Source organism: Podarcis muralis, chromosome 6 (genome assembly GCF_964188315.1).
Source record: "Podarcis muralis chromosome 6, rPodMur119.hap1.1, whole genome shotgun sequence".
Taxonomy (NCBI): domain Eukaryota; kingdom Metazoa; phylum Chordata; class Lepidosauria; order Squamata; family Lacertidae; genus Podarcis; species Podarcis muralis.
The window spans coordinates 76,884,645-76,911,713 of NC_135660.1; the positions used below are offsets into that span (position 1 = coordinate 76,884,645).

At 45.8% G+C, this 27,069-nt stretch overlaps 1 protein-coding gene across 1 annotated transcript; it reads right to left on the reverse strand.

Moving 5' to 3' along the window:
- Positions 1-31: 31 nt before the first annotated feature.
- On the reverse strand, positions 32-25,121 carry MMRN2 (multimerin 2). The gene is made up of 7 exons (XM_028729265.2): positions 24,648-25,121; positions 10,966-11,088; positions 10,112-10,218; positions 8,370-8,444; positions 7,527-7,679; positions 3,951-5,825; positions 32-1,101 (listed from the first exon to the last, which is right to left on the reverse strand). Exons 1-7 carry the CDS (start codon positions 24,908-24,910, stop codon positions 722-724), a joined length of 2,976 nt encoding a protein of 991 aa, XP_028585098.2. The 5' UTR covers positions 24,911-25,121; the 3' UTR covers positions 32-721.
- Between the last annotated feature and the right edge of the window lie 1,948 nt (positions 25,122-27,069).

The following is a 27,069-nucleotide window of genomic DNA, read 5'->3' on the forward strand; positions in this document are numbered from 1 at the left end:
TTAAAATGTGCAAAGCAAAACTACAGCCAGGTGTACAAAACAGAGTATTTATTGAGAATGTACGCAAAGTGATACAGTTCTCGTAAGTATAAACACCATAATTTCATAACACTTTAGGAATAGAAATGCCTCGTTTTGTTCATCTGAATGTCCCTCCTGTGTGATTTCTGATATCGCTAGCATGACAGAGAATGGCACCATGCCACTTTATTTAGGAGGGCCTGTCCTGTCCAGGATTTTTTATTATAAAAAATAAATCTTGAAATGAATGATATTCCACTGGAAACTTATATCCAGTGAAGAATGAGCAATATTCTTATAAATAAGACAAGAGGAAGAATAGAATCAAATGCATGATAAACTATCAAAGGGATGGAGTGCAAAAAACCTGGGGCTTCCTGATATTTCCCATAATCCCTGACTGATCATGGCTAGGGCCAAGAAGAGTTGGGAGTCCAGCAGCAGCTGAAGGCCACAAGTGACCCATCCTTGCTCTAATGTTTTTCATAAAGCCTTTGCAACATACAAACTCCATTTCTTCTTCATTTGTGACACCGCTAAGCAACAACTGAACTATTTCTAGGAAGCAGCACTGAGGCGAATCAAGGGCTGGGACTACATTTAAAAGTGCACACAGCAAAACTCGCCGTCTTTGGGCTAGTACAGGTTAGCCGTGTGTGTATAGCAAAGTATCATTTAGGACTTTGGGACCTCTTATTTTTCAAGTTTTGAATATCAGAAATCCAGCCATGCTTAATCCAGCTGGGTTTTGCTTTGCTCCAGTGCCCTGCACCAGTTCAAACCACATGAGCTCACCCTTCTGGAGCTCCACAAGTGCAAAAGTAGCCAGAGAGCCTCCACTTGCCTTTCTCTTTTTGGTGTCGATGAGCGTCATTCTTTGCCGGTTGCTGAAGACCAGTTGCCCCAAGGCAGGTCCTGGTGCAAGCTCCACGCTGATGGCAACAAGGTAAACCCCAGTATGAGGAGACTTGAAGTAGCCGTGTTCAGGGAAATAACCCCCTCCGTAATTAAGATATGTTCCGTTGAGGCTGAGCTCTCCTCTGGCTTCCAAATACCTCACATAAAAGGCCACGTAGGTACCTAGATGGGGGAGAGGGAGAGTTTACATAACAGTGCTTACAGTTATCCAAAGTCCCAGAACATTTCCAGTTTACCAGGCAAGATGCTTTCAAGTGTCTCCCAGGCCTGGCGTTGAAGTGAGCTTCCATCTCAAAAACGAGGTAAGTCTTCCATTTCCCCAAACTCTTCCCCGCTTGGATATTGAGTACAGCTGGAGAATTCCTGGATTTGCCACTGCCGCCGCCTCACATTACAAAGCCACCCCTGCCCCACATCCCCCCTTTTGCCAGGTACTCGGATGAGGCAAGAGGGGAATGTTTGGGGAGGCAAGAGGGGAGGTATTTTTCTTTCCCTCTGACTAGGTTTTTGGGCTTATGGGAGCGGTAGTTGCCCTAAGGGCTTCTGTAACGGGAAATATTCCATGGCACACTGTTGGCAACTATAACAGGATAATGGTTTGGGGAGGGGGGGCTCTTTGTGTGCATTTGTTATAGCTGCCACTAGGTGAAGAGAAGGGAGGGGATGTTGGGGGGGCAGTGGGGTGGCGAGACCATCTTACCAAATCTGCAGGTTGGCTCTGGAATTTTGTATGGGTTTTCCCAGTTGTCAAAATGTTGAAACACACCTTTCTAGACTACAGCTCAGAGAAAACAAAACAAAAGCACCATTCTGCCAGGAGATGGAGCTACACTGTAATTCAACGAGCAAACTAATTCAAGAAACCACTGTTGAGTTCTGTACCTCTTTAGCACAAACTCCCTGAGTTATTTTCTTCACCATTTTACATAATTGGCCGTCTTACGGCACCCGTGCCACCCTTTCAGGAAATACAGTAGTTCAAAACAATTCAAGTGGAAACTAAGGTTCGTTTGGCTAGGATAAGACTTTAAAATACCCAGTATTATCTTTACCCCCATTTGTGAAACTTACTGACAATATCTTATGTGCCCTTTTGTTCCATGCAAACCCACCCCTGTAAGCCATTTATAAATCCTATTTTGTTGCAGAGTTTTGCCAGCATATGGCATGGCAAAAGTGGCACTCCTATAGAAGGGAATTTCAACAACTTCTAAATACTTTTTTTCTTTCTGTGCAATGGATTACCTACTTTCCACACTCCAAGCAAACTCTGGTTTAAATTGAAAACGCTCATTTGATGCTAAGCTTCAGAAAGTGCTGGCATCATAATGGCTCTTGTGCCTTTGTTAGGACGTGTTCCGTCAAAATTCAGAGTGTAGTGGACTAAATGTTCTCTTCTGTACTTATTGACAGGACTGGCTTGATGGAGTCCAGAAGCTTCCTGATCAATAGTTCAGAATACGAGTGGAGTTTGCCAAGAGGAAATACGAAATAGATCTAGAAGTTCCTGTGGACATGAAGCTGCCCAAAGTGGCTGAGGCAACTCAGCCAGATGGGTGGGGTATTATCATCATAATGAACAACAATATCATATGCTTTAATGCAATTGAAATATAAGAAGTTGCCTTATGCTAGGTCAGGTTATTTGTCTGCCAGGGATGGGGGAATCTTTGGCCCATTGTATGTTGCTAGACTCCAACTCTCATCATTCCTGACCATTGGCCATGCTGGCTCGGGCTGATGGGAGCTGGAGTTCAGCAGCACATGGAGGGTCCCAGGGCTCCCTGCCCATGGCCAAGCCCACAACTGCCTAGTCTGACTGACAGCAGCTGTTGGATGAGAACTACCGTATTTTTCGCTCTATAGGACGCACCGGACAATAGGACACACCTTGTTTTAGAGGGGGGAGAACAAGAAAAAATAATTCTCCCCCTCTCTGCCCAGCGCCCCTTCAGCGAAGCGGCAGGAGGGGCTGCGCAGAGAGGGGGAGAATTTCCCCCCTCTTGTTTTCCCCCTCTAAAACAAGGTGCCGTTTAAGGTGCGTTCAGGCGGCTACCTTGGAAGCCTGGAGAGGGAGAGGGGTCGGTGCGCACCAACCCCTCTCGCTCTCCAGGCTTCAGGTTCCTTTCAACCTGCTCTTTGGGGCTGGCGGGCGGAAGCCCACCACAACCCCCAAAGAGCAGGTCGGGGAGCAGCGGAAAGGCGTGCAGCGGAGAGGCTGCTGCCATAGTCGCGTGTCACCTCTCCAGCTGGGAGAGGGTCGCGGGGCTATGGCTTCTTTAGCCCCGCGCGCGCTCTCCCGGCTGGAGACGTGACGCGCGGCTATAGGTGCTCCTGCCATAGCCGCGCGTCTGCCGGGAGAGGGTCACGGGGCTATGGCTTCTTCGCTCCATAGGACGCACACACATTTCCCCTTCATTTTTGAAGGTGGAAAAGTGCGTCCTATAGAGCGAAAAATACAGTAGTTCTTTTCTAACCAGGCCTTTCCATGCTGTAGAACACTCTTCCAGCAGAGATTCAGCAGGCATCTCTTGGGAGACTTCCTTTGTGCACCACCCTGATGTTTTGCGAGAGGGCAGTATAGAAATACTTTTATAAGTACAGTGGGACCTTAGTTGTTGAACTTAATCCATTCCAGGAGTCTGACTCCCAGAACCATTCGAAAACCAAGATGCAGCTTCTGATTGGCTGCAGGAGCTTCCTGCACTCAATTTGAAGTTCGGCTTCCAAAAAATGTTCACAAACCAGAACACTTCCTTCCGGGTTTGCAGCGTTTGGGAGCCGATTTGTTTGGGAGCCAAGCCGTTCGACAACCTAGGTACCACTGTCAATGAAATATTTACACTTCTTTTGCATCACCCTGGAACATTTTGATGGAGGGTAGTTAAGAAATATTTGAAATATAATAAACTTCCCCAATCTGGCTGGGCCTGATGTCCAAAACATCTAGAGAGCCTCAGGTGGGTAAATCATGATGAGGTTATTATAGGGGGTTGATGGAAGAAATGTACCTGACTCCAGGATCTCTGCATGTATCTTGTTTCTTCCGTTTAAGGTACCTTCTCTACGACTGCTGGCTTCTTTCTTGTCTCTCATTTTTTGCCCCTCTTGAAGCTGCTTCCTCATCCTCCTGCCCACCAGCGACTGAATCTTTGTGACATCCAAGCTTACATTTGCAGCGGCTAATTCCTTGTTGCTTCCAAACAGCTTTTGAAAGATCTGCAGGTGTTCTTCAAGGATTTGCTGGGCTGACACAAGGTCTTCCCTCAAATTCTCCACTGAGCCACTGAGTGGTTCCACTAGGCTGGCTATGGTGTAATTACAGCAGAAATTGGCACGATCCCTCTGCAACTTATATTTATGCATCTCCCTGCTGAGGTGCCCAATCTCTTTCTTCAGAGTCATGATATCGTGATATGCGGGGATATCCAGAGCATCCTCCATGGCAGCTTCATGGTTTGGCTCCATGTGTTCCACTCGACTGCGTTGGGTGGTAACCTCCTGCACTGTGTCCTCTGTTTTCCTTTCCAACATAGGATGCTTAAGAGAGATATGGACATTGGGGTTGTCTCCATGGTCCATCATCTCCAAAGAGTGAATTGTCTTCATAAGATATTCCAGTGTATAATTTTGCTCCTTGAGTTCGTCAGAGATTAGCCTGATAGTCTTTTGAAGCTGCTCTATGGATAATTCTACAGGACTTGAGTCCTCTTCCAACAAGATCTCCATGTTTTCTTCTCCAAGCAAGGCCTTTAGTGCTAGCTCATGTCTCATTGCATCAAACAACAAAGAGTTAAAAGAGCTGTTGAGATATTTGATATGCCCGTGCATCTTCTCATCATTTTTTTCCAGGATGCCAATATTGTCAGACAGCTTTTCTGCATGAGAATTGAGGAGGGACATGCCACCTTCCAGCTTTTGACTCTGCTTCTGTTGGCTTTCTAGAACCTGATGTATAATAGGGAAAGCTGCATTAAGATCCTTTAAGCGTGCCTCAAGTTGCTTTATTTCTTCTCTGTTGACCTGAGTGATGTTCACTAGATCCTCTGTAACAACATGTGAAGATGTTGTTTCGCAATGACATGCTTTCAGAGACCTCTCTAAATCCCAGTGGCTGTCTTCAATATTGGACAGAGTGTTGTTGAGAACAAGAATCTTCCTTTCCAGATCATCCCTGTATTCCTCTATTATAAGACTCTTCTCTATTAAATCAACTCTGAACTCCTCCAGGTCGTGCTTCAAGGTGGCTTTCAAGCTCGCAATGGAATCTGTTAGTTCTGTGTAGTCCTCATCAGACTCATCAAAAATTTTGGTCAGCTGCTGTGCATGCGCTGCCAGGGTCTCATTGAGGATCTGAATGTCCCTCTCAATAAATGCTTCATTTTGGCTGCCAAATTGTATTGGGTATACTTCTAAATTTCTATTCAGAGTCTTGAGCTCATCTTCAAGCTTGTTCTGCTGCTGTCTCATGTCTGTCAGGCTGCTGTTTAAGGCTGACAAATAGAAGTGTTGTGTCTTTTGGTGTCTCTTGAGCTTCAGATCAGTGTCTGCTTTGATCATGGTGAGATTGTAGTGTAAGGCTGCCTGCTGCGAGTGCAAATTACTTTCTATTTCTCTCTTCACATGGTCCACTCTCAAAATGTTGGCTTGAACCTTGGATTCAAACTTTGTTCCCAACTCCTGAAAATCTTTCTTGGGCACGGTGCTTTCTTGGAACCTCTCTATACTTTTCCGATTGGCCTCGACGTTCTTTGAGAGATTTTTCACGGCAGCAGAAAGATCCTGTAGACTTTTATTGAAGCTTGCCCAGACTGGGTCGAAATGCCCCTTCAAGAAACTCTGCACATGGGGAAAGAGTGTTTGCTGGAGGAATTGCTCCTGTACTTCTGAAATACAAATAAAAACAATATAAGGTAACATGGGCAGTTATTCCTTTAGAATTGTGTGGCTGCCTTTGATGTCAATTCGGAAACTGCAGCTGGTGCAGAATTCAATGGCCGCACTGCTGGCTGGAGCAAGACAGTGCAAGAAGATAACACTTTATTGTGGCACAACTGCATTGGGTACCAATTAGCCCAAGCCAACTCAAAAGTGCTGGTTTGGACCTATAAAACCGTATGCCACTCAGGAACCCCAATAGCTCAAGGGCCACCTCTCCCTACATGAACCACACCAGATTGGTGTGACTCATAAATACAGTTAATAATAATCATTAGATGCCGATGATTGAATCATAGCTCATCCAATCCTGAACACTCAGGCCAGCTCAAGCACTCCCCCAGCAAATATACTTAGGGCAGGGCAAGCAGCACATGAATTATTATGTAATACAATTACAGTATTTTTCGCTCTATAGGACACATCCGACCATAGGACGCACCTTGTTTTAGAGGGGGAGAACAAGGAAAAAAAATTCTCCCCCTCTCTGCACAGCACCCCTTCAGCGAAGCGGCAGGAGAAACGGAACCCCTTCCATTTCTCCTCTCGCTTAGTTGAAGGGGCACTGCGCCTTTGCTGAAGGGGCACCTACCCTTCAGCGAAAGGAACCCGAAGCCTCTGGAGCGCAGCGGGGACTCCCGCTGCACTCTGGAGGCTTCAGGCGGCTATCCTTGAAGCCTGGAGAGCAAGAGGGGTTGGTGCGCACCAACCCCTCTCGCTCTCCAGGCTTCAGCGAAAGCAACTCGAAGCCTCCAGAGCACGGCGGGAGCGCTCCCACTGCACTTCGGAGGCTTCGTGTTGCTATCACTGAAGCCAAGGCGCCTCCATTCGCTTCATAAGACACACACACATTTCCTCTTAATTTTTGGAGGGGAAAATGTGCGTCTTATAGAGCGAAAAATACAGTAATTGCCACCCTTCCTTCAGTGAACTCAGAGTGACTTAAGTGCTCAACACATCCACACGCCCATTTTATCATCACAGTGACCCATGAAAAACGGGCTAATCCAAACTCAGACAGTGAGCTTGATGACTGAGCTGGGGAAGGAGATTTTGAAGCAGATTTTTACAGCCAGTAATTTTGTGTCATGGTTCCCTCTGAGCATCCTCGATTCAGACCAGGAGTGGAAGGCACTTGAGGACAAGGATTCAGAAGGGGAGGAAGAGACTACGTGGCAAGGTGCAAAACTTGCTGGAACGACTTCACAGCTCCCGTGCAGTCTTTGAACCCTTGCTGCTATTCTCAGACTCCTGAACCTTGGCGCTTGCTCTCAGACCGGATTTATTGTTGCAGCTCCTTTTGCCTTGCAAGAACATCTTGACTATACCCTGCTCTTTTTCCAGCTGCTGAGTTCCTACATTTAGGCTGCTCTACTTAAAGTATCCTTCTTTACGTACAAGTAAACACACCCGTTATCTGGTTCTGGGCTGGAGCCAGGACTATGAGTGCAAGGGGTATGTCAAAGCTTGCAAATACAAATGCCTCCTCTTAAACTTCTCCAAGCTAAACGCACAACCATTCTGCATAGGACTTGGCTTCCAGATCCCCAACGGGCCCTCATTTAGTCACCCTCCAGTTTGTCAAGAGTCCTGCCTGTCAATGACTTGTGCACCCAACTCTGCCCACCCTTTTGTGGCTGTGCTCTCACCTGATTGGTTGTGGCTCGCTGCTCGCCTTGTGCTGCTGCCGTTATAATGAAGCACCTTCTGTAAGACTCCCAAGTTGCTCGTGGCCTGGTGAATATCGTTCTGCAGATCTTCCAGCAGGGCTTCGTGACTTTCTTGGGCTTCTGCGATATCTCCTGATCCCGACAACAAAGGGCAGGAACAAATGAAACCATTTACAACATACCTCAGCCTGAAACGTAGCATTACTTGGAGGAAAGCATTAGAAAACACTGCAGAACACCCTTGCACACAGCTAACAGCTGCCTGCTCCACTCTGCCCCCCACTCCACCCCCAGCCCTATAGACCCAGGAGAAATGTCAGGGAGAACCATTACAATTCCCATTGTTCGAGTACAGTTGTACCTCTGGTTGCGAACGGGATCCGTTCCGGAGCCGCGTTCGCAACCTGAGCAGAATGCAACCCACTTCTGCGCGGTGTGCGATTTGCCGCTTCTGCGCATGCATGTGATGTCATTTTGAACGACTGCACATGCGCGAGCGGCGAAACCCGGAAGTAACCCGTTCTGTTACTTCTGGGTCACCACGGTACGTATCCTGAAAGAACGTAACCTGAACCTAACGTTAACAAGATGTATGACTGCAACTTAAGGGAGATTTGGGCCATTAGTTTCTCATCCATTTGCAAAGCTCTGTTAGGCTGCAACCCTATGCTTAATATTCAGGCAGCTATGCTTTGCTTGAATAGACCAACACCATACATTGCAAAAATATTCTATCCTATGAAGAAATGTCATGCAGACGGATAAATGGTTTAAGGGATGCATTATTCTAATGGTGAAACAATATATTGAATTAAAACGTACTCTGGCTGGAGAATTCTTCTTGTTCTTCCTCCCAGCTTTCCGGCTGATTGGTGGACACCGGAAGAAAATTAGGATCTGCGAATTAAATTTGCCAAGTCAGTGATTCTCCTTTTGCAGTTCAGCACTGTGAGGAAGATATTCTTTTCATTTAGGTAGAGTCTGGATTCATAAAGCATCCCTAACATTACTCTCTTGCTTCCAGACATGCTGGTGAATTAGAATTATAGCACCTAATATATAAATAAACATAATTACCATCAGCATAGTACTTTATGAGTATTCAGAACACTTGGCAATCATTCTGATAATCCTTACGACAGCCCTGTAAGGTAGGTCAATATTATCCCCATATTGCAGCAGTTGGGGCAGAATGAGACCAACGCACATAGGCTAAGGTCAATGCAATAGAATAAAAATAGGAACTTTGCCAACTTCTCCAACCTCTTCCAATCTCATCCCCCTACTCTACCAGAAGATGACAAAAATGGAAAAAGATGTGTATCCAGGAAAAGTGTGTATGAAAATGCACATATTTTGTGGGGAAATCACATAAAAATACACATTATATTAGGGGTAACTGCTTGAAAACATGTATATTAGTCAACACTGCATACAATGTGTTTATTAGGAGAAATTTGCACTAAATGCTGACAATTTTTATGATTTTTCTCAACAACACCCCCAACAACAAAACTGAATTTGAGAAATGGGAAATGGGAAAAACCAAAATGGGTAATTCTAGCCTGGTAAAAAGGAGTCTGAGATGAGATATGATAGCCATCTTCAAACATCTAAAGGGCTGCCACATGGAACATGGAGCAAGCTTGCTTTCTCCTGCCCTGGAGGGTAGGACTTGAACCAATGGCTTTGAGTTACAAGAAAGGAGATTGTGACTAAACATTAGGAAGAACTTTCTGGTGGTAAGAGCTGTTTGACAATGGAACAGACTCCTTTGGGAAGTAGTAGACTCTCCTTCCTCGGAGGTCTTTAAGCAGAAGCTGGGTGGCCACCTGTCATTAATGATCTAGTTGAGATTCCTGCATTGCAGGGGGTTGGACTAGATAACCCTTGGGGTACCTTCCAATTTTTTTGATTCTATGCCCATCCCTTTCCTTCTCCCATCTGAACAAGACTCACTGCTATTACCTTTGCAGTGTAGCAAGGAGCAGACTGCACTGCAGTGACACATTGCAAAGGGGGTGACCCAAGGGGCCTTGGGATAAAAAAGGTAAAAACCATCCAGGGATCCTTTACCTAAATCCAGTCAAAGGTGACTATGGGGTTGTGGCACTCATTTCGCTTTCAGCCCGAGGGAGCAGCGTTTGTCCACAGACAACTTTCCGGGTCATGTGGCCAGCATGACTAAACCGCTTCTGGTGCAACGGAACACTGTGATGGAAGCCAGAGCGCATGGAAAGGCCATTTACCTTCCCGCCACAGTGGTACCTAATTGTCTACATGGACTAGTGTGCTTTTGAATTGCTAGGTTGGCAGGAGCTGGGGCAGAGCAATGGGAGCTCACCCTGTTGCAGGGATTTGAACCGCCAACCTTCTGATTGGCAAGCCCAAGAGGCTCAGAGGTTTAGACCACAGCGCCACCCGCATCCCAGGTCGACCGAACAAGCCTAGCGCATGCCCAGCACAAACTAGATGCATCCTATAAAGTGCCCCAGTATATTTTATGAGATATCACTACAGCTGTGTACAGCCTTAACATTTATTCACCTTAGGGCTTTGCTTACCGTGATGTTCACAGTTCTTGCCAAAGTAGCCCGGGCAGCACTTCCAATGCAAAATGTTCTTGAATTTTTGTTTAACCTGGTAAATGGGCTTCAAAGCCGCTCTGTACCTAGAGGTAGAAAAGCAAACACTTGAGAGATAGCAGGCAAACAAAATTTCAGATGATGAAATTGGGTATACTGATACCCTGGCTTTTTAATAGAGAAATATGCCAACTGTCACAGAATGTACCAGTTGGTAAATCACCCGCAATTCAGAATTTAACGCTTTATTAGCAAAAACACGATCACTACTGACTTAGCTGAGGGTCAGGCCTAATGATCACTGCGATTCAGTCCCTGTCAGTCTTCTTCCATGTAAACAGTTGCTGAGACTGAAACGCCCTGCCTCTCCATAGCCATCTAAGTCCCCTCCTCTCCAGGGCTTTCCCAAAGCAACTGGAGACTATGCCTGCATGCAATCTGTTGCTGCTCTGCCCATTTCAGCCCTCTTCTGGTTCTGGGAGATGGGAGGAGGGGAACTTGTCACAACAGGAGGGGGAGACACCCATGACTCATCACTGCCTCTTGGCCTCCACTCCTCCACCTCACCTGACTCATAGGAGTGGTGGGATATTTTTCTAGGAGCAACCTAGCAGCCTCTGCACATATAGGGGAAGCGCAAGTGACTTGGGCTAAGAATCACATCCAGCTTGCAACCTGCACTTTCTCTGCCCTCTAGTCATCTCTAGAAACAAATAACCTGGGCACTATAGCAATGCGAGGGGAACAGGAGTCTCCCAATTCCAGGATATTCATAGTGCAGGCAAGGCCTTAAAGTTATCACGAAGCCCCATTAAAGAGGCTGTCATCCTTACATGATCTTCTGGCAATCTGGGGTCCCATTTGGACATGGTTGCTGAGACTTAATTACGTATTTCTCTGTCTTGCAAACAGCAATATACGTGACCAGGCGGGACTGCGGAAACGAGCACCAGTTCCTAGGGGAGAAGAGGGAAATGCAGGCAGGAATTGTGAGAACAGCTACCATTGGTCTCTATATCAGGCAAACATAACAGTTTTTATTAAAGATTGTATTGTGCAACAAACAAAGGAAAGTACAGTCATGCCTCATGTTACGTTTGCTTCAGGTTGTGTGTTTTCAGGTTGTGTCCCATGGCGACCCGGAAGTACCGAAAATGGTTACTTCTGGGTTTCGCCACAGACGCGCAAAATGACGTCACGCACATGCGCAGAAGCGGCAAATTGTGACCCGCAGACGCGGGTTGCGTTCTTTTCAGGTTGTGAACGGGCCTCCGGAACAGATCCCATTCGCAACCAGAAGTACCACTGTACATATAGCATCTTCACTTTCGATTCAGAGAGTCTCGTTCACAATTTGTTTACATTTGGTATGAGACACTGTTGTCATATAACTGGGGGTGGGGGAAGAGAAGGGGGGAGAATGATGGGGAATATTGATCTTCCATTCTATTGCGTAGTGCTTGTGCAGGGTTTGTGTGTCAGCATCACAAGGTTGGTCATATATATATATATATATATATATGTTGGCATTGTGAGAGATTGGAGGGTCCATTTGGCTTGGTTGGATGTCTCTGGTTGGTTGCAGTGTGGTTTGCTTGAATGTGGCGCGAGGGGAGATTGTTGAGTCAGATTAACCATATTGAGTCATATGCTGGGGTGGGGGGGAGTAGGTCATTGTGTTGTTGTGCTGTATTCGTAATAAAGGCGAGCCACACCGGGCTGAAGGCATCCTCCTTTGCTTGTCCCCTTGCTAGTTTAAATGTGTCTGTTATCTTTTCTAATAGGTCGGTTTCTCCTACAATTTGGTACCAGTGGTCCACATTCCCTCCTCTATGTGCCTTTCATAAGTGCACAGCAGGCAGAATTTCACAGGGGGAGCTTTTCCAATCAGTGCATCATCCTGCTAACCAAATGCTTCCTCCTCTGATTTCTGTCTCCCGTGTGTCGTGGCAAAAAATCCTCTCTTCAAAGGCACTGTTAAAGTCACAAAACTCCTATCCTGGTTTGCTTCTGGTTACCCCTGCGCCAGGGTGGTGTAGTGGTTAAGAGCGGTAGACTCGTAATCTGGTGAACTGGGTTCGCTTCCCCGCTCCTCCACATGCAGCTGCTGGGTGACCTTGGGCTAGTCACACTTCTTGAAGTCTCTCAGCCCCACTCACCTCACAGAGTGTTTGTTGTGGGGGAGGAAGGGAAAGGAGATTGTTAGACGCTTTGAGACTCCTTCGGGTAGTGATAAAGCGGGATATCAAATCCAAACTCCTCCTCTCCTCTTCTATTCACAGGTCAGCCTTTCAAAACCTGGTGCCCTTCAGATGTTCTGGACTCCAACTCCCATCAGCCCCAGCCAGCATGGTTTAATGGTCAGGAATGATGGGAGTTGTAGTTCAACAACACCTGGAGTTGGTGAAGACTGTGCTGTGACCTGGTCCCAAAGCTCACTTTCTTGAAACTAACAGTTGGCAGACAGTTGGCATTTTTGCAAACATGGAAAAGGCTGCCCTTTGCCTGTGCAATGTTGCAAAATGCTGTTTGCTGAGGGGCCTCCCATCTTGTTGCACAGAGAACTGTGCTGGCACGCAGGTTGCGAATGAGCTCTCTTGAGAAACGACATTGTGCTGATATAAATATCCCTCTCTCTCCCGAGAAGTAGGCAGGCCAGCAGACAACAACACAAAACGTAACGTCCCCACACAATGCCACCAGCGCCATGCAGGCAATTCGGAAAGGTCAGGAGACCTTTCCACTTGGCTGCTGTAGTCAGATTTGCATTGAAACTGGGCGGCTTTCTGTCGGCGTGGAGAGAGCTCGCACATACGAAAGAATGGCTGGACTTAGCTGCAGTTTTATATCTTCCAGCGGGAGCTGATCTCTGATAATCGCCATACATGGGAAAGTTTTTGCTTGAAGGCAGAGTGGCAGAAACAATGGGAAAGTGCGTAAAGCAGGAGAAAGGAGGCTGAGGTCACTTCTTGCAGGAGCGGGAACTTAGCAACCAGTACACTGAGGCAGGAAACCAAGGAAAGCAAGCCCTGAAAACAAGGGTCGCAATCCAGCCAAAAGTTAAGCACATTTAAAAGTACTTTCCTCCCAAAAAACCCAGAGTCCTTTCTTTTGGGGATAATTCAGACTGAAATTCCCAGGTGTCAGAAAAGGTTATTTATGGACGTTACAACTGCAGCCCATGTGTTGTTAGCCCCAAAATGGAAAATGAGTGAGGTCCCAACCAAAGAAGAATGGCAGCTTAGGTTGACAGAATATGCACAACTTGCAGACTTAACACATAGAATAAGAGAACAAGAAGAACATACGTTTAGAGAAAATTGGAAAACATTTATTGAATATTTGGGAAATAATTGTGCACAGCTGAAAACGCTGGCAGCATTAAGATCAGTTCAACAGTGTAAATAAGTTTTGATGGATGCAATAATGGAATACCAAATGGTAAAGCTTTTGTAAAATATGCAGGGATTTATGATATGTAAAATGAACCACTGAAAGAGAAGAAGGGAAGTCACTGGTATCTTAAGGATGTAAAATGAGTATTTTAAACTGTAAAACAGAAAATTTAATAAATTTAATAAATTACACACACACACACACACACACACAGAGAGAGAGAGAGAGAGAATGAGGCCGGTGGTGACACAGGAAAGGGTCTTCTTTGTGGTGGCACTTTGGTTGTGGAATGTGCTCCCCAGAAAGGTTTGCCTGGCACCTGCATTATTTTATCCATTGTTTTATTATTACCAGTAGTTATTAAATGTGTGCAGCGCTGTTCATCAGTAGATCTCAGGGCGGTTCACATTATAAAAACACAAGGTAAAAACGCAAAACACACAATGAAAACAAGAATAATAGCAAAGCAAAACAATGCCCCACCACCCAAACATAAAAGGACATACAGTGGTGCCTCGCAAGACGAAAAGAATCCGTTCCGCGAGTCTCTTTGTCTTGCGGTTTTTTCGTCTTGCAAAGCAAGCCCATTAGTGACTTAGCGGATTAGCGCGCTTAGCGGGCTTAGCGGATCAGCTGATAAGCGGCTTAGCGGATCAGCTGATAAGCGTCTTAGCGGATCAGCTGTTAAGCGGCTTAGCGGATCAGCTGATAAGCGTCTTAGCGGATCAGCTGTTAAGCGGCTTAGTGGATCAGCTGATAAGCAGCTTAGCGATCAGCTGTTAAGCGGCTTAGCGATCAGCTGTTAAGCGGCTTAGCGGATCAGCTGATAAGCGGCTTAGCGATCAGCTGTTAAGCGGCTTAGCAGCTTAGCGGATCAGCTGATAAGCGGTTTAGCGGCTTGGGAAAAAGGGGGGGAGGAAAAAAACCCTTCCGGAACTCGCAAGACATTTTCGTCTTGCAAAGCAAGCCCATAGGAAATTCGTTTTGCGAAGCACCTCCAAAACGGAAAACCCTTTCGTCTAGCGGGTTTTCCGTCTTGCGAGGCATTCGTCTTGCGGGGCACCACTGTAGGATGTTTGTCAGCCCAAAGCCTGGTTGAAGAAGAACGTTTTAGCCTGGCACCTGAAAGTGTATAATGAAGGCGTCAGGCAAACCTCCATTTATTCACAGATTTATAGGAATCCTGATTTATCCTACAGTCATAGGGCAGTATACAGAAGCAAAAGAAGTACAAACTTAAGGAAAATTATACCAAATTGATTTTAAGACCTTATAAAACAACAGTACATCAAGGGAAAACTTATAACATTGATCCAAACCCTCCAGGTTTGAATAAACAAACACAGTTGTATATAACAAAAAGTAAGATTATATGTATTGGGAAAATTGTGGGGGGAAACACACAGGGTGAGTAATATGGAAATAAAACAAAATGGGAATATGAGGGAAGTCCAGGGGAGGAGGGGAAAATCCTGGCTCCGCTTCCAAAGGCTTGGTGGAAGAGGTACCGTACATATTTTCCTTTTGTCTAAAAGAATGAATTGGGCCAGGAGAGTTTCATAGACATGGAGCCACCACGGCAAAGGCCCTTTCCCAGGGACTCACACCTCATATCTCATCCAACAGGTGGACCATTATGAGGTCTTCCTTTGCTGATCTAGGGAGATGGGGAGGTAGATAGGGGAGAAGATCCTCTCTCAAGTTCTTGAGTTTGATGTTTTCTATGGCTTTAAATGCATGTGAGATACAGGATTGGCGGTGGAGTCCGTTTTGTCCTTTGCCTCAGGCAGCAACATTCGTTTCGCTGGCCCTAGGGGTGATGGTTTCATGGGGTTTCTCTACTACAAAAGTGTAGTTGGATGAGATCACCCATTTTATGACACCCTCTCCTAATGGGAAACGTTCTCATTAGACAAAAATCCAAAGGCGCCAATTCAGAAGCATTACGGGAAGCCGAGGTCACAAGATGGCAGGCTGAAAATGGATTTTTGATCCTCTGAGATGTGTCCAAGACTTTCCCTGCACTAGATTAATGCAATGATAAAATGTTTTCTCTCTTCTGAAAGCATCTTTTGTTCCTACTTAATTCACATTATCGCCACCGCAACAGAAGACGTACAGCCAACTCAGAAAGTGGTTTGCATTTTGGTTTCGTCTTTACGCAAAGGGATCGTCCGCTGTAGTAACTGCAGCTTAGATTTCAGATTTCCCTTACATTAGCTACCCTGTGCAGGCAAGTCCAAAGCCATTGTCTAGAATAATTGAACAACTCCATGTTTCCTTCTAAATCACTGTCATCAGAGCTTGTTCTTTCTATGACTTGGCTGAAACCATCCCTTCAGGAATCACACTAATCAATGATGCCCCTTTGCCAAATCAACATAAATCTCAAAGGGCCAAATAATCTTAGCTTTGGAAGGCAGTTGTGAAGAAGAAGAAGAAGAAGAAGAAGAAGAAGAAGAAGAAGAAGAAGAAGAAGAAGAAGAAGAAGAAGAAGAAGAAGAAGGTCTTCAGTTGTTTAAATATGTTTTCGTCCATAACACAACGGCTACTTCTGGAGACAAACTGCTACCAGCATATACCGGTAACACTTTGGCAGATCCTGTAGACAATCTGCTACCAAGCCAAGTACAAGGTTTCCGAACAAACATATAAGGACCAGGTTGCTTGAGAGGCCACCTTATCCCTTACATATGTTCTGCAGGAGAATTTCTCCTCAATGTCCCCCAAATTTCCACAGCAACTCAGAGCTGGGCTTTTAGTGTGGCTGCCCCTGTTTCATGCAATGTTATACCTGCTGATACCCCATGTAATGGCAGCAGTTTGGCTTTTCTTGTCAAGTTCTCCCTTGTCTGTCTCCAGGTGGAGATGATTTCAGCCTACTCCAAGAGGAAGAAACCCCACGGCCTATAAACTGGATCAGGCCCACAGAGCTATTTCAAGTGGCCCACCATTCCCTGAACCCATTGATATTTTTCTAGAAAGAGGTGCCAGAACTCACCATGAACACTGCCCTTGTTCTCTTATACAGTGGTACCTCGGGTTACATACGCTTCAGGTTACATATGCTTCAGGTTACAGACTCCGCTAACCCAGAAATAGTGCTTCAGGTTAAGAACTTTGCTTCAGGATGAGAACAGAAATCGTGCAGTGGCGGCGCGGCGGCAGCAGGAGGCCCCATTAGCTAAAGTGGTGCTTCAGGTTAAGAACAGTTTCAGGTTAAGTACGGACCTCCGGAACGAATTAAGTACTTAACCCAAGGTACCACTGTAATGGCGAAGCCCACCTGAGAGGTGCAGGAACTGAGTTCTGGTGAGTTCCAGCTGAAAAAAGCCCTGCCTGAATTGCGCCCCCCCCCTCACCCAATCACAGCATTGGGCCTTATTCTGACTTGTAGTCATTCCCAGCTGAAGTTCAAGGGACTCAATGCCAGACAGATAGATTACATAAATCACAGTGTCTGTGATTTTCCCCCCTACCTGAGACAGGGGTGGGGGTTGTTTGGTTTGGGTTTTTTTTAGCACTCTTGGTGCAAACTTGACACTTTGAAAAAGGGGCCTGATTAGAACTACAAATGTTTTCCGGTACAACCAAGCAAAGCAAACAAGCAATTAAGCCTGAGCATTGTTCTGGCTTCCCTAGAAGGAGAGCAGTGGGGATTTTCGCACTGCTTTTATCTGCTTCCAGCACTTAGGAGAGTTCCTGCAGCCCCCATTTATCACCCAAACACGACAGTCGGAAATGAGAAGCTGCTTATATTAAAGATCTGGCCAGCCTATCGAAAGCAGGGGAGCCTGTGTGCAAGTGTGTGATAACACCGCACCTGAAATAAATCTTGCTTCATGGCTTCTGACTTCCCTCCTCAGTAACAAGCACCAGGCCATGGTCACACCAAGGTCCATTTCCTATGAGGTAACTTTATTGGAGACCTGTAGCCATTCCTAGCCTAGCTCTGCAGTTATGCAATTTTCAATATACAAATCGAGCCCAAGGATGTGTAGGCCAACAAACACAAAACTGAAAAACCCACTGTCAAAACCCCTATGAAAAGGTAAAGGACCCCTGACAGTTACGGTAAGTCCAGTCACAGACAACTCTGATGTTGTGGCACTCATCTCGCTTTATTGGCCGGGGGAGCCAGCGTACAGCTTCTGGGTCATGTGGCCAGCATGACTAAGCCACTTCTGGCAAACCAGAGCAGAGCATGGAAACACCGTTTACCTTCCCACCGGAGTGGTACCTATTTATCTACTTGCACTTTTTGGCATGCTTTCGAACTGCTAAGTTGGCAGGAGCTGGGACCAAGCAACGGGAGCTCACCCCGTTGTGGGATTCGAACCACCGACCTTCCGATCAGCAAGCCCAAGAGGCTCAGTGGTTTAGACCACAGTGCCACCTGTGTCCCTCAAAACCCCCATAGCATTGTAATATTCCACCCCCCTGCCAAGGAATTTGTCTGAACTGGGGAAGAGAAGAGAGAAAATGAAAACACATTTGCTCATGTTCTCTCTGCCCTATTGCAGCTGCAGTAGGGGACAGGCTACCAACCTGCCAATGCTAGTTTATAAAGTGGCATCATCAGCTATAAAAATTCAGACTCAGCGCCAACTCCCCAGCTGTTTATCTCCCCTCCCCCAAGCAGGTGAGATATGCCGGTACCTCATAATCATCAGGGCTCATCAACTTGGGAAGGTAGCCTGTCTAGGAGAAGGAAAACTCTGGTCCTAAACCTCCTCTGGCTTGGAGGACAACTTCAGGAGAAGAAAAGGCTGAGAAGTAAACCCTGCACAAACCCAGAGTGGATTCCCTAAAACGGTTGGATGGTGCCTGGTACATCTCTTTCCAGCAACTCCTGCAGCCAAGCTGGTGCCAAACGTATTGCTCTGCTTTTCGTTGGACCACGCCACAGAGGCCAAGAGTGAAGTCGTGTCATCTGGGCAGCCCAGGACCTCCATCCATACTGCCCAAATTTTCACCCTGGAGAGGTCACTTCGGTGCTACTTGACTTCACCCCCAGAGCTGTCTCTCCTGAGACAGATGGATGCCAACAAGTAATTGTCAGCTATTCAAAGCCTTTAAGCGCACATATTCACAATTGCATCCCATTATTCCCCATTGTTGAAGCACCTGGGTAGACTGTAAACAAAAGCTTAGAGATGGTTTTCTCTTGACACCACACCATTTCTCAGAATGCTACCACCCCCAGCACAGCCCCTTCTGCCGCTCTAAGGAACAGGCAAAATTTCTTCTAGATTTGATTCTCAGGTTAATACACCAATTTCCACTGCCCAATTCCAGCCTCTGCCTGCTAGTCCCTCTTTCTATTGATGACAAGAGTCAGGCCAAATAAGGTAACAGAGTGAAAGTATGTCAGGATTGCTCATTCCGGAAACCACAACGGTCCAGTGACAAAATGCATTGTCTTTCAGGAAGTATGCAGCTTCCACAACTGAAAAATGTATCATCTGGATAAGACCCAAGATACAAATAATGAATGACACCAGAATTCATCAGAATGCACCATCGTAAGACACAGTTCCAGCGTTTTTCTCTTTTGAGCAAGAGCCAACCTCCAGAGATGGGGAACTGGTGGCCTGTCAGATGCTGCTGAACTGCAGCTCCCATCATTCCCGACAATTGGCCACATTGTGATAGTGCTGCATCTAGGAACACCCCCAGACTCTGCACCAGTTCCTTCAGGAAGTGTGGCCCCATTCAAGAGAGGCAATTTCATGACCTCCCAGACCTGCAACCCTCTCACCCACGGAGATGCCACCTCACCAGGATCCAGGCTCAGTTTATTAGTTCCCACCCAGCCCACCACTGTGTCTAGACACTCATCTGGGGCCTGCACAGCCATTTCTGATTTAGAGAAAAGGGGGGGGGGGAGTTCCAAAATTTCCTGATCTTAGAACTTGTATCCGGTCACATCACCAAACTTCCTTTCCATATCTTCTTTGTAACTAGACAAAGCCATCACAAAATACCGGAAAATGTATTGAAATAGCAGATTCTCCTCCTCCAGACATACATTGAACCAACCACCTGTTGTGAGACATGAGCCGACAGTATAACATTGTATATGACCTTGTTTGGGAAAACATCCAAAGGCCGGGATAGATTTATATATAGCCGACGGATGTCTCCATCTGGCAACTGAAATGGTTTCCTCTCACGCCTACACTTGAGGCCTTTTCAGACACGGTGCGTTTCCAACATGGAAAGCCCTTTCAACTTAGAAAATGTGCAAAAGCCACACGGATGTGTACGTGAGGTAACACATGCGTACCTTTTATTTTTATTTATTTAGAGAATTTATATACCGCCTCCCACTTCTGTGACAAATTATCAAAGCAGTTTACATACATAATCAGTGAAATCCAATTAGTAGAACTAAATTGGAACAGCGAGGATGGGCAGGGAAATACAAAATCAATCCCAGAACAGAAAAGATGGTAATCACAGAAGCAAGTTCATTACAGAACACAGGGCTTGTTTCCCCCCACAATTCAGTGCTAATTCCAAGAGCAGCGCTTAATTTCTCTCCATAGAAGTGAAGGATGGCCATTCTCTATCACCCTCAAAGACACCACTGTCTGGTGGTCCCAGTTTTTAGAGTGGCACAAGAGCCCTCTCTTTCCTACTGAACTGGAAACTGTTGCCCTCCAGATATTGCTAGTTGATAGTTCCCGCCATGAAGTGGCAGCACAACAGAGAGGAGGAAGAGGATGCCAGCAAGTTGTGTATCCAGGACTGGGCCACACCGGGGCAAGCTGACGATGGGGGAGGAGAGGTTCATGTAGGAAGTACTCACAGGGTGACAGATGATGACGAGGGGATGCGGGTCAGTGCACAGGAACCAGAGCAGCAGGACCCATCACCAGAGCCAGAGGGGCCCATCTCTATTAACACGGCAGGCTCTGAGGCATTGGGAGCAGCGGCACTCTAGGAGGCTGAGGCAGGCCAGGGCCCACAGCCCAGCTCCCTAGCTGGCCAGGTAGGGCGTGCTAACTCTGGACTATGATTCCTCATCTGGAGTAGGCTTGGAGCAGGTGAGGACCACATGCCTTGTCAATCCCAGATGCTGCAATCAGCATTCAAAGTATAAAAGGGCAACAGAGCTGAGGTGCTGTGTCTGTTCAACTGCTCCAGGATCTCTGTGGGACTGTGCTTCCTTGGACATGTGGACTGACCCTGGTCTGGGGACTTGACATACTGACTTGCCGTCAGGTCAGGCCAGAGGTTCGGGACAGCTCCCATCATCCTTGACCTTGGTCCATGGTGGCTGGGGCTCATGGGAGTTGGAGTCCAAGGTTTACAGCCAGTTTTCCCAGAGCAGACGTTAAGCTATCCAGTCTGTAGTTTTCCAGATCCCCTCTCAAATCCCTTTTCAAAAACTGATGTCCACTTTCTAGTCATCAGATGCAGAAGCCAATTTTAGGGTGAAGTCGTGCGGTTTGCTTGGAAGGTTGAGAATTTCGCTTTTGAGTTTTTAAAGAACTCTTGGGTACACACCACTTGGACCCAGTGATTTGTTCATTTTTAGTTTGTGAGTAAGGTCTAGAAATTTTGTCTCTTTTCACTGTTTCCAACCAGTTCAACAATGCTTACATGTCCCACCAGGTAAGATTAAGTCCAGTGTTAGACTCATAGAACTGTAGAGCTGGAAGAGACAATGAGGGTTATCTAGCCCAGGGCTGCCTCCCTTCTGATTGGTTCCATGACCAATTGTTCCAGGGCACAGTACTTAGGAGTGTATATAAATGTTACCAGAGGTAACCAGAACAGGCATGTAGCCAGTTTCTGTGAGGGTTACATAAATCACTCATTACTATGACATTTCCCCCTTTGGCTGCCTTCTCGATTTCAGTCTTCAATCCAAGAATGCCCTGGGCATTTCTGATTAGGGAGTGTGTGTGCACCGGCATGCGCAAGGAAACTTGTCATAAAACAATTAGGAACAGCTCAAACCATGTGTCACACGTCACCAAGTATTTGGCCTCAACAAACAATTGCACCTTCAGGGTTGAGTCTGTGCTAGTTTCATGACACTGGGTACTGGCATCTCTTTAAAAAGTGGCTTCTCTGTTGTAGTTGTGGATGGGTTGAAGGAAGAAGCTGAGTCCTTACAGTTGAGGTTAACTGATTCTGATCTCCCCACAAGGAATCTGCCCTGCAGTCCTCAGGTGTCAGCCACTCCAGGCGCATTAAGAAGGGAGTGTCTCAAATGCTCCATCAGGGTAACTTAGATGTCAACGCAGCTAACTGCCCTGTTCATCATGCCGTGAAGATAAACAAAGATCAGCAGCCAATATGATTCACAACTCATCACATGCATGAACAAGCAAAATGTCATCAAAATAATTCTGGTTTGCAGCACCAACACAACCACAGCATGTAACATACATTACATCATCAGAGGAAACGTAAGTCAGGTTGATGCTGCAGTTCTTGAGGAAGGGGCTTTGGTCAGCAGTAGAGTACATGCTTTGCACACAGACTTCTGCATTTCATCCCTCAGCTTCTCTGGTAAAAATATATCAGGTAGTAGGACCAGAAATATCTACCTGGTGCCTTGGAGGCTTAGATCTACTCTGCCATTTGGAATAGCTCAGTGGGATGAACCAATAGGTAGCTTTATATTGTTATGGATTTCCAATTGGATTTCTTTTAAGTCCTGAGGCACACCTGGCCAACCAACTTGAAAAAACATTGTGTGTTATCATTCGTTGGAGTTTGGTAAATATACTGCAGCTGTGTACAGAAAGTAGTCTGGTAAGACTGCTACCTGAATGAATAAAAGGAAGTTAACTTCTATTAACTCCTGCAAACGTCATCCTGGGCACAAGCTCATGTGTGTCCACTATGGAGTCATGAGGTTAAGGGAACACTAGGACAAGCTAAGAAAGACTGACTAGAGAAGGAGGAGGAAGTATAAGCCTGAAAAGAAGTAATGTACATGCGAACAAGTAGCTACCAAAGAAGGAACCAACAGGAGGAAAAACAGGTTGCCTGTCTATAGACCCAGCCCAGTTCAGGTAAACAACTACAAACTTTGTTGCTTTTACTCCCAACACCCCAGCGTTTCATCAATGGGATGAGATGACCCAAAGCAAACCACAATCTCTGCCAAGCCAGAAATCTTGGTTTGTTTCCTTTCAGAATGAGCGGGGAGGAACGAAGTAGGTGCGCTTCACTCACGCACGCTAAGTGATAGTTTATGGCTTAATATGATGTGCGGACACAGCCTATGTGTGGACTGTGTGCACACGCGCTAAATTTATCCTTCAGAACTTGGCATGCTTATTCTCTGCACACCAGTGGCTGCATTGTGCCTCTTCGTAGAATCATAGTTGGAGTGTTGGAGTGAATATCAAGGAGTTAACACGCTGTGCTAAGTGGAAATGCTGACTCAGTATCGTGTGATGGGTCGGCCTCAGGAGACACGGGGTGTCGCCTAACTGGTTTATAGCCAGCTAGTATAAAAAGGTATGGTCGACTTCTCCCCTGTATGTAATCCCACCTGTGTATGCTGATTCCTGGATGTAAGAAGACTGCTTTATGATGATGCAAGACAGCAACTGGAATAAAGCCCTGCTTAAAATGCAGCTTGACTCCCGAGTGCTTCATATGGGCTGCCGTACATTTCAACAGACGGGACCACAAGAGTCATCTCTAACCCCCCCCCCCATCTTTCACCCAACATGGGACTGGAACCCACAACCCTGAGATGAAGAGTCCCATGTCCTATCGACCCTCTCCCATGAGCCCATGTTCTGAGAACCCTTAAACCCTCAGCAAAGACAGAAGAGGCACCATGTTGAACATACCTCAGAAGGAAGAGAGCACAATGGAGCTCAACGAACACAATATGGAGACCATGTTTTTTTGGAGACCCAGTAAGCTAAGATGGTAAGAGACACAAACACACACCTCTTTCCACATTTCTCAGCTAAGGTGGGTGCTTACCTATGGTAACTGAGACTTTCAAAGCAAAGGAACCAAACATTAGCAGCACCGAGTTGTAAATATAAAGAGTTGGGTTGTTGTTGCTGCGGCTGCTGCTGCAGGCACAGCTCTGCACTAAGAGGTATTGCAATGAAAAATTCATTAAGCTTTCTACATTGGTTTTTATATCTCATCAGCCAAGGACCTCTTTACATGCCCTGGACATCTCTGAAATGTACTGGGGAGTCCTGAGATTTCATGAGACCTTGCCAGGAGCTGCCGCAGCAGCTTCTCCTTCTGTGGCAGTGGCAGGGCTCCTATAGGGGTGCAGCCCCATGGGATTCCACTTTATGGGTGGGCCAACCCCGTCTGGAAGTAAATCCTGTTGAACTCCAAGGGGCTTACTTCTGCGTAGACATGTATAGGATTACACGGCACATCCCATTGATTTTGATGAATAAGTCAACATGAAAGACATATCAGTAATTGATTCTAGCTGAACAACGCTCCAGGTTCTACTGCACATTTAATTGAAGCATTGCCTCTTCTGCCCTTGTTTTACACTGACACTGTTTAATAATTTCTTGTTTGCTTTATTCCGAATTTGATTGCTTCTATTTTCAAATGGTGAGCCACCTCGAGTAAAAGGTGAAATATAAATCACTATAACAAATACATTTCCAGTTTCACTAAATATTACAAATAATAGCAAGGCTAGCTCTTCAAGTCATTAGTTTTGTGTGTGTTTGTTTAAACTGTAGGTGAATGGCTGTAAAAATTAATGTGCTTGCACAAGTTAGGTCAAAACATTGAACAGAAACAAACCATCTTGTTCCCTTGCTACCATTAATACCCATTTGTTTGCTTTCAGTTGCTAACAGGCTTACAAAATGAAAAGAATAATGAAAAATATGGGATGCTTCCGTGGCTGTGTGGTCCAGTGACATTCTATAATAAACTTCACCCCTTCCTAGAATGCATATCTAGAATCTCCAACTATCCTTCTAATTCCAGAATTATTTCCTTATGAATACAATCCTATACACACTTACCCTGGTGAATGTGACTTATTCTGAGTGAAGCTGACAAATTCAGAGCAACCTTATATGTGTCTACTCATGAATGGGGTGTGACATAGATGTCACAGAATGTCTTTTTGGCCGATACTTACTCATGATGAGGTCGATGTTCTCTGGCATCATCATAATCCTTCACATCATCGGTCACGAGGGTGGCAGCGGGGTGGAGGGCTTCTTCTCTGATGTGCTCCTTCTCCCAGTATTCCTCCAGCTGAGAAGATGGCTCATCTTCTGTTAGCACCTTGTGGTCCTGGGGTCTCTGCTTGTGATCTGGATGCCCAGGGTATCTTGAATGCAGGTCTGACTCTGCCAGCACTAGGGTACCACAGAGGAGGAAGACCTTAGCTATCATCATGGGCTCCTTCCTTGGTGCTCTTACACTTCCCTGCACTTCAGATCAAATTGCTCCTGCAATCCCCTTTGCACCATTCCTTAAGCTCAAGCTTGGAAAAAGGAATGGCACGTAACAAAGAACGGAAGCAACGCTATCGGCCCTCCCAGCTACAGTGGAAATGTTAAAGGTCATCAGACAATGTGGGTTCCTGTGGGGGCCCCCGAAGACCTCAGTTGGGGATGTGGTGTGTGAGTTTGTGTGTAGGAGAGAGGCAGGGGGTGGTCGTGGTTGATTCAAGGGCAGGGGGACGGGGACTTCTGTGTGTTTTCCTTACTAGCTTCTGAAATTATCAGCAGACAAGAACTGGATCTTTTATCAGCTGCCTTCTTGCTGGGGAGCAGGAAAAGGATGTTAGCTTTCGTAAGGAGGCAAGGAAAAGAAAATATTTAGTGATGGAGCAGTTTCCCAAGCCGCATGCCACACACTAAGCAGCCCGATGCAGCCACAGAACACGCTGAAAATTGCTGTGACATAAAAGCAGGGCTACATTTACTTTGCACTCAAACATATTAACATCCTGTGCCCAGGATGTCCAAATTCTGCACCAAGAAAACAGGATCCAAGATCCTGCAGCCTGTATACATAATACTGTTTTGCATAATGCTTTCTGTTTTTGCTATTCATGGGAAGGAGCAAGGAGCTATGCAGGGCATTGAAATCCCACAGCAAATAGTCAAAATCATCCAGCTGCTATTGCTTACATATTTTTGGCTATATTTTTGTAGTCATGAGGTCTAGTAACTTGCTATTTTTTTTAAGAAGCGAAGGCTGACATTTTCAGAAAACTGAATTCTGTGGCCATTTCCATATTCTCTGCTCCTCATCTGAACTCCAGTGGAGACCCACAGCCTTGTTTAAAGACTAGTACAAGCTGGGTACAGCAAATACCACAATTTATTTCTATATCTCCTTACCTTATACAGTGGTACCTTGGGTTAAGTACTTAATTCGTTCCGGAGGTCCGTCCTTAACCTGAAACTGTTCTTAACCTGAAGCACCACTTTAGCTAATGGGGCCTCCTGCTGCCAGAGCACGATTTCTGTTCTCATCCTGAAGCAAAGTTCTTAACCTGAGGTATTATTTCTGGGTTAGCGGAGTCTGTAACCTGAAGTGTATGTAACCCGAGGTACCACTGTATATCCTACATTTCTTTCATCATGCAACCCAAGGCAACCTACATGTAGTTCTCAGGCTGTCTCCCATCCAGGGCAGCTGACCAGACCCACACCTGCTTAGCTTTAGCAAGATGGTGGCCTCATTATGGCTTGAATGCTTCAAGATTTTGATGCCAAATACAGACCAATATGGCGCCCTGAGAGAGGACAAAATTTGGAATCCGCCTCCTACTTTGAGCAAGTACCCATATAAATGTAGGTTTTATTATATTTACTAATAATTTGTGCTCCTTCAACTAGGGGCCCTGTATGGGAGAACCACCCACACTGCCCTACATCTGGCGCTGATCGCAGGACCATCTTACAACCTTCAGTATTTCAAAGATGAAAACTCTTGCGCATTTAAAACATGCCATTCTCACAGCAAAGATCATTCCCTGAGCTGCCCATCCATACTATCACATTGACAAAACTCTCTTCCACCTGCTGCACTGTTCATTTACTCTAAAGTAGTCTGGCTTACAATGATATAGAAGCTAGAAACATTGGGGATTTGAAGTTGTTAGGATAAAATTGCCATGGCCCAGTTTCACAAGACATTTGGGACAAATGAATCTCTCCAGGAATAATCCATCATCTTCTGTTTATTACAACCTATACTTTACATCCCTTAATTTGTATTGTGTTGTCAACTATTATACAGTTCTCTGTACGGATGCTGCTGCTTTCTCATGTTTGATATTTTGCTTCATCTCATTTACCACCCTTAGTCTGCCTAAGTTCCTTCTGTTCAATAAAAATAAATAAAAATTATTTTTTTAAATTGCCACCATCCTATTGTAGATGCCATTACATAGTTTGGCCACTAGGCAGCGCTGGACTTAGTTGTATCTGGTTAGAGACAGGAGTTTTCTGTTGCTCTTCTGTCTGTAGAGAGAGACTTCAAGGTTCTTATCTAGCTTCCTAAATAGTGTTTCCTTCCGTGACAACTGCTCAACACTAACC

Excerpts from the sequence above, each read along its gene's own strand:
- MMRN2 (XM_028729265.2), bottom strand. The coding sequence starts at position 24,910 with ATGATGATAGCTAAGGTCTTCCTCCTCTGTGGTACCCTAGTGCTGGCA. Across the intron at positions 8,445-10,111 it reads CAAGAACTGTGAACATCACG|ATCCTAATTTTCTTCCGGTG; the intron begins GTAAGCAAAGCC and ends TTTAATTCGCAG. Across the intron at positions 1,102-3,950 it reads TGCAGAGATCCTGGAGTCAG|GTACCTACGTGGCCTTTTAT; the intron begins GTACATTTCTTC and ends TCCCCCATCTAG.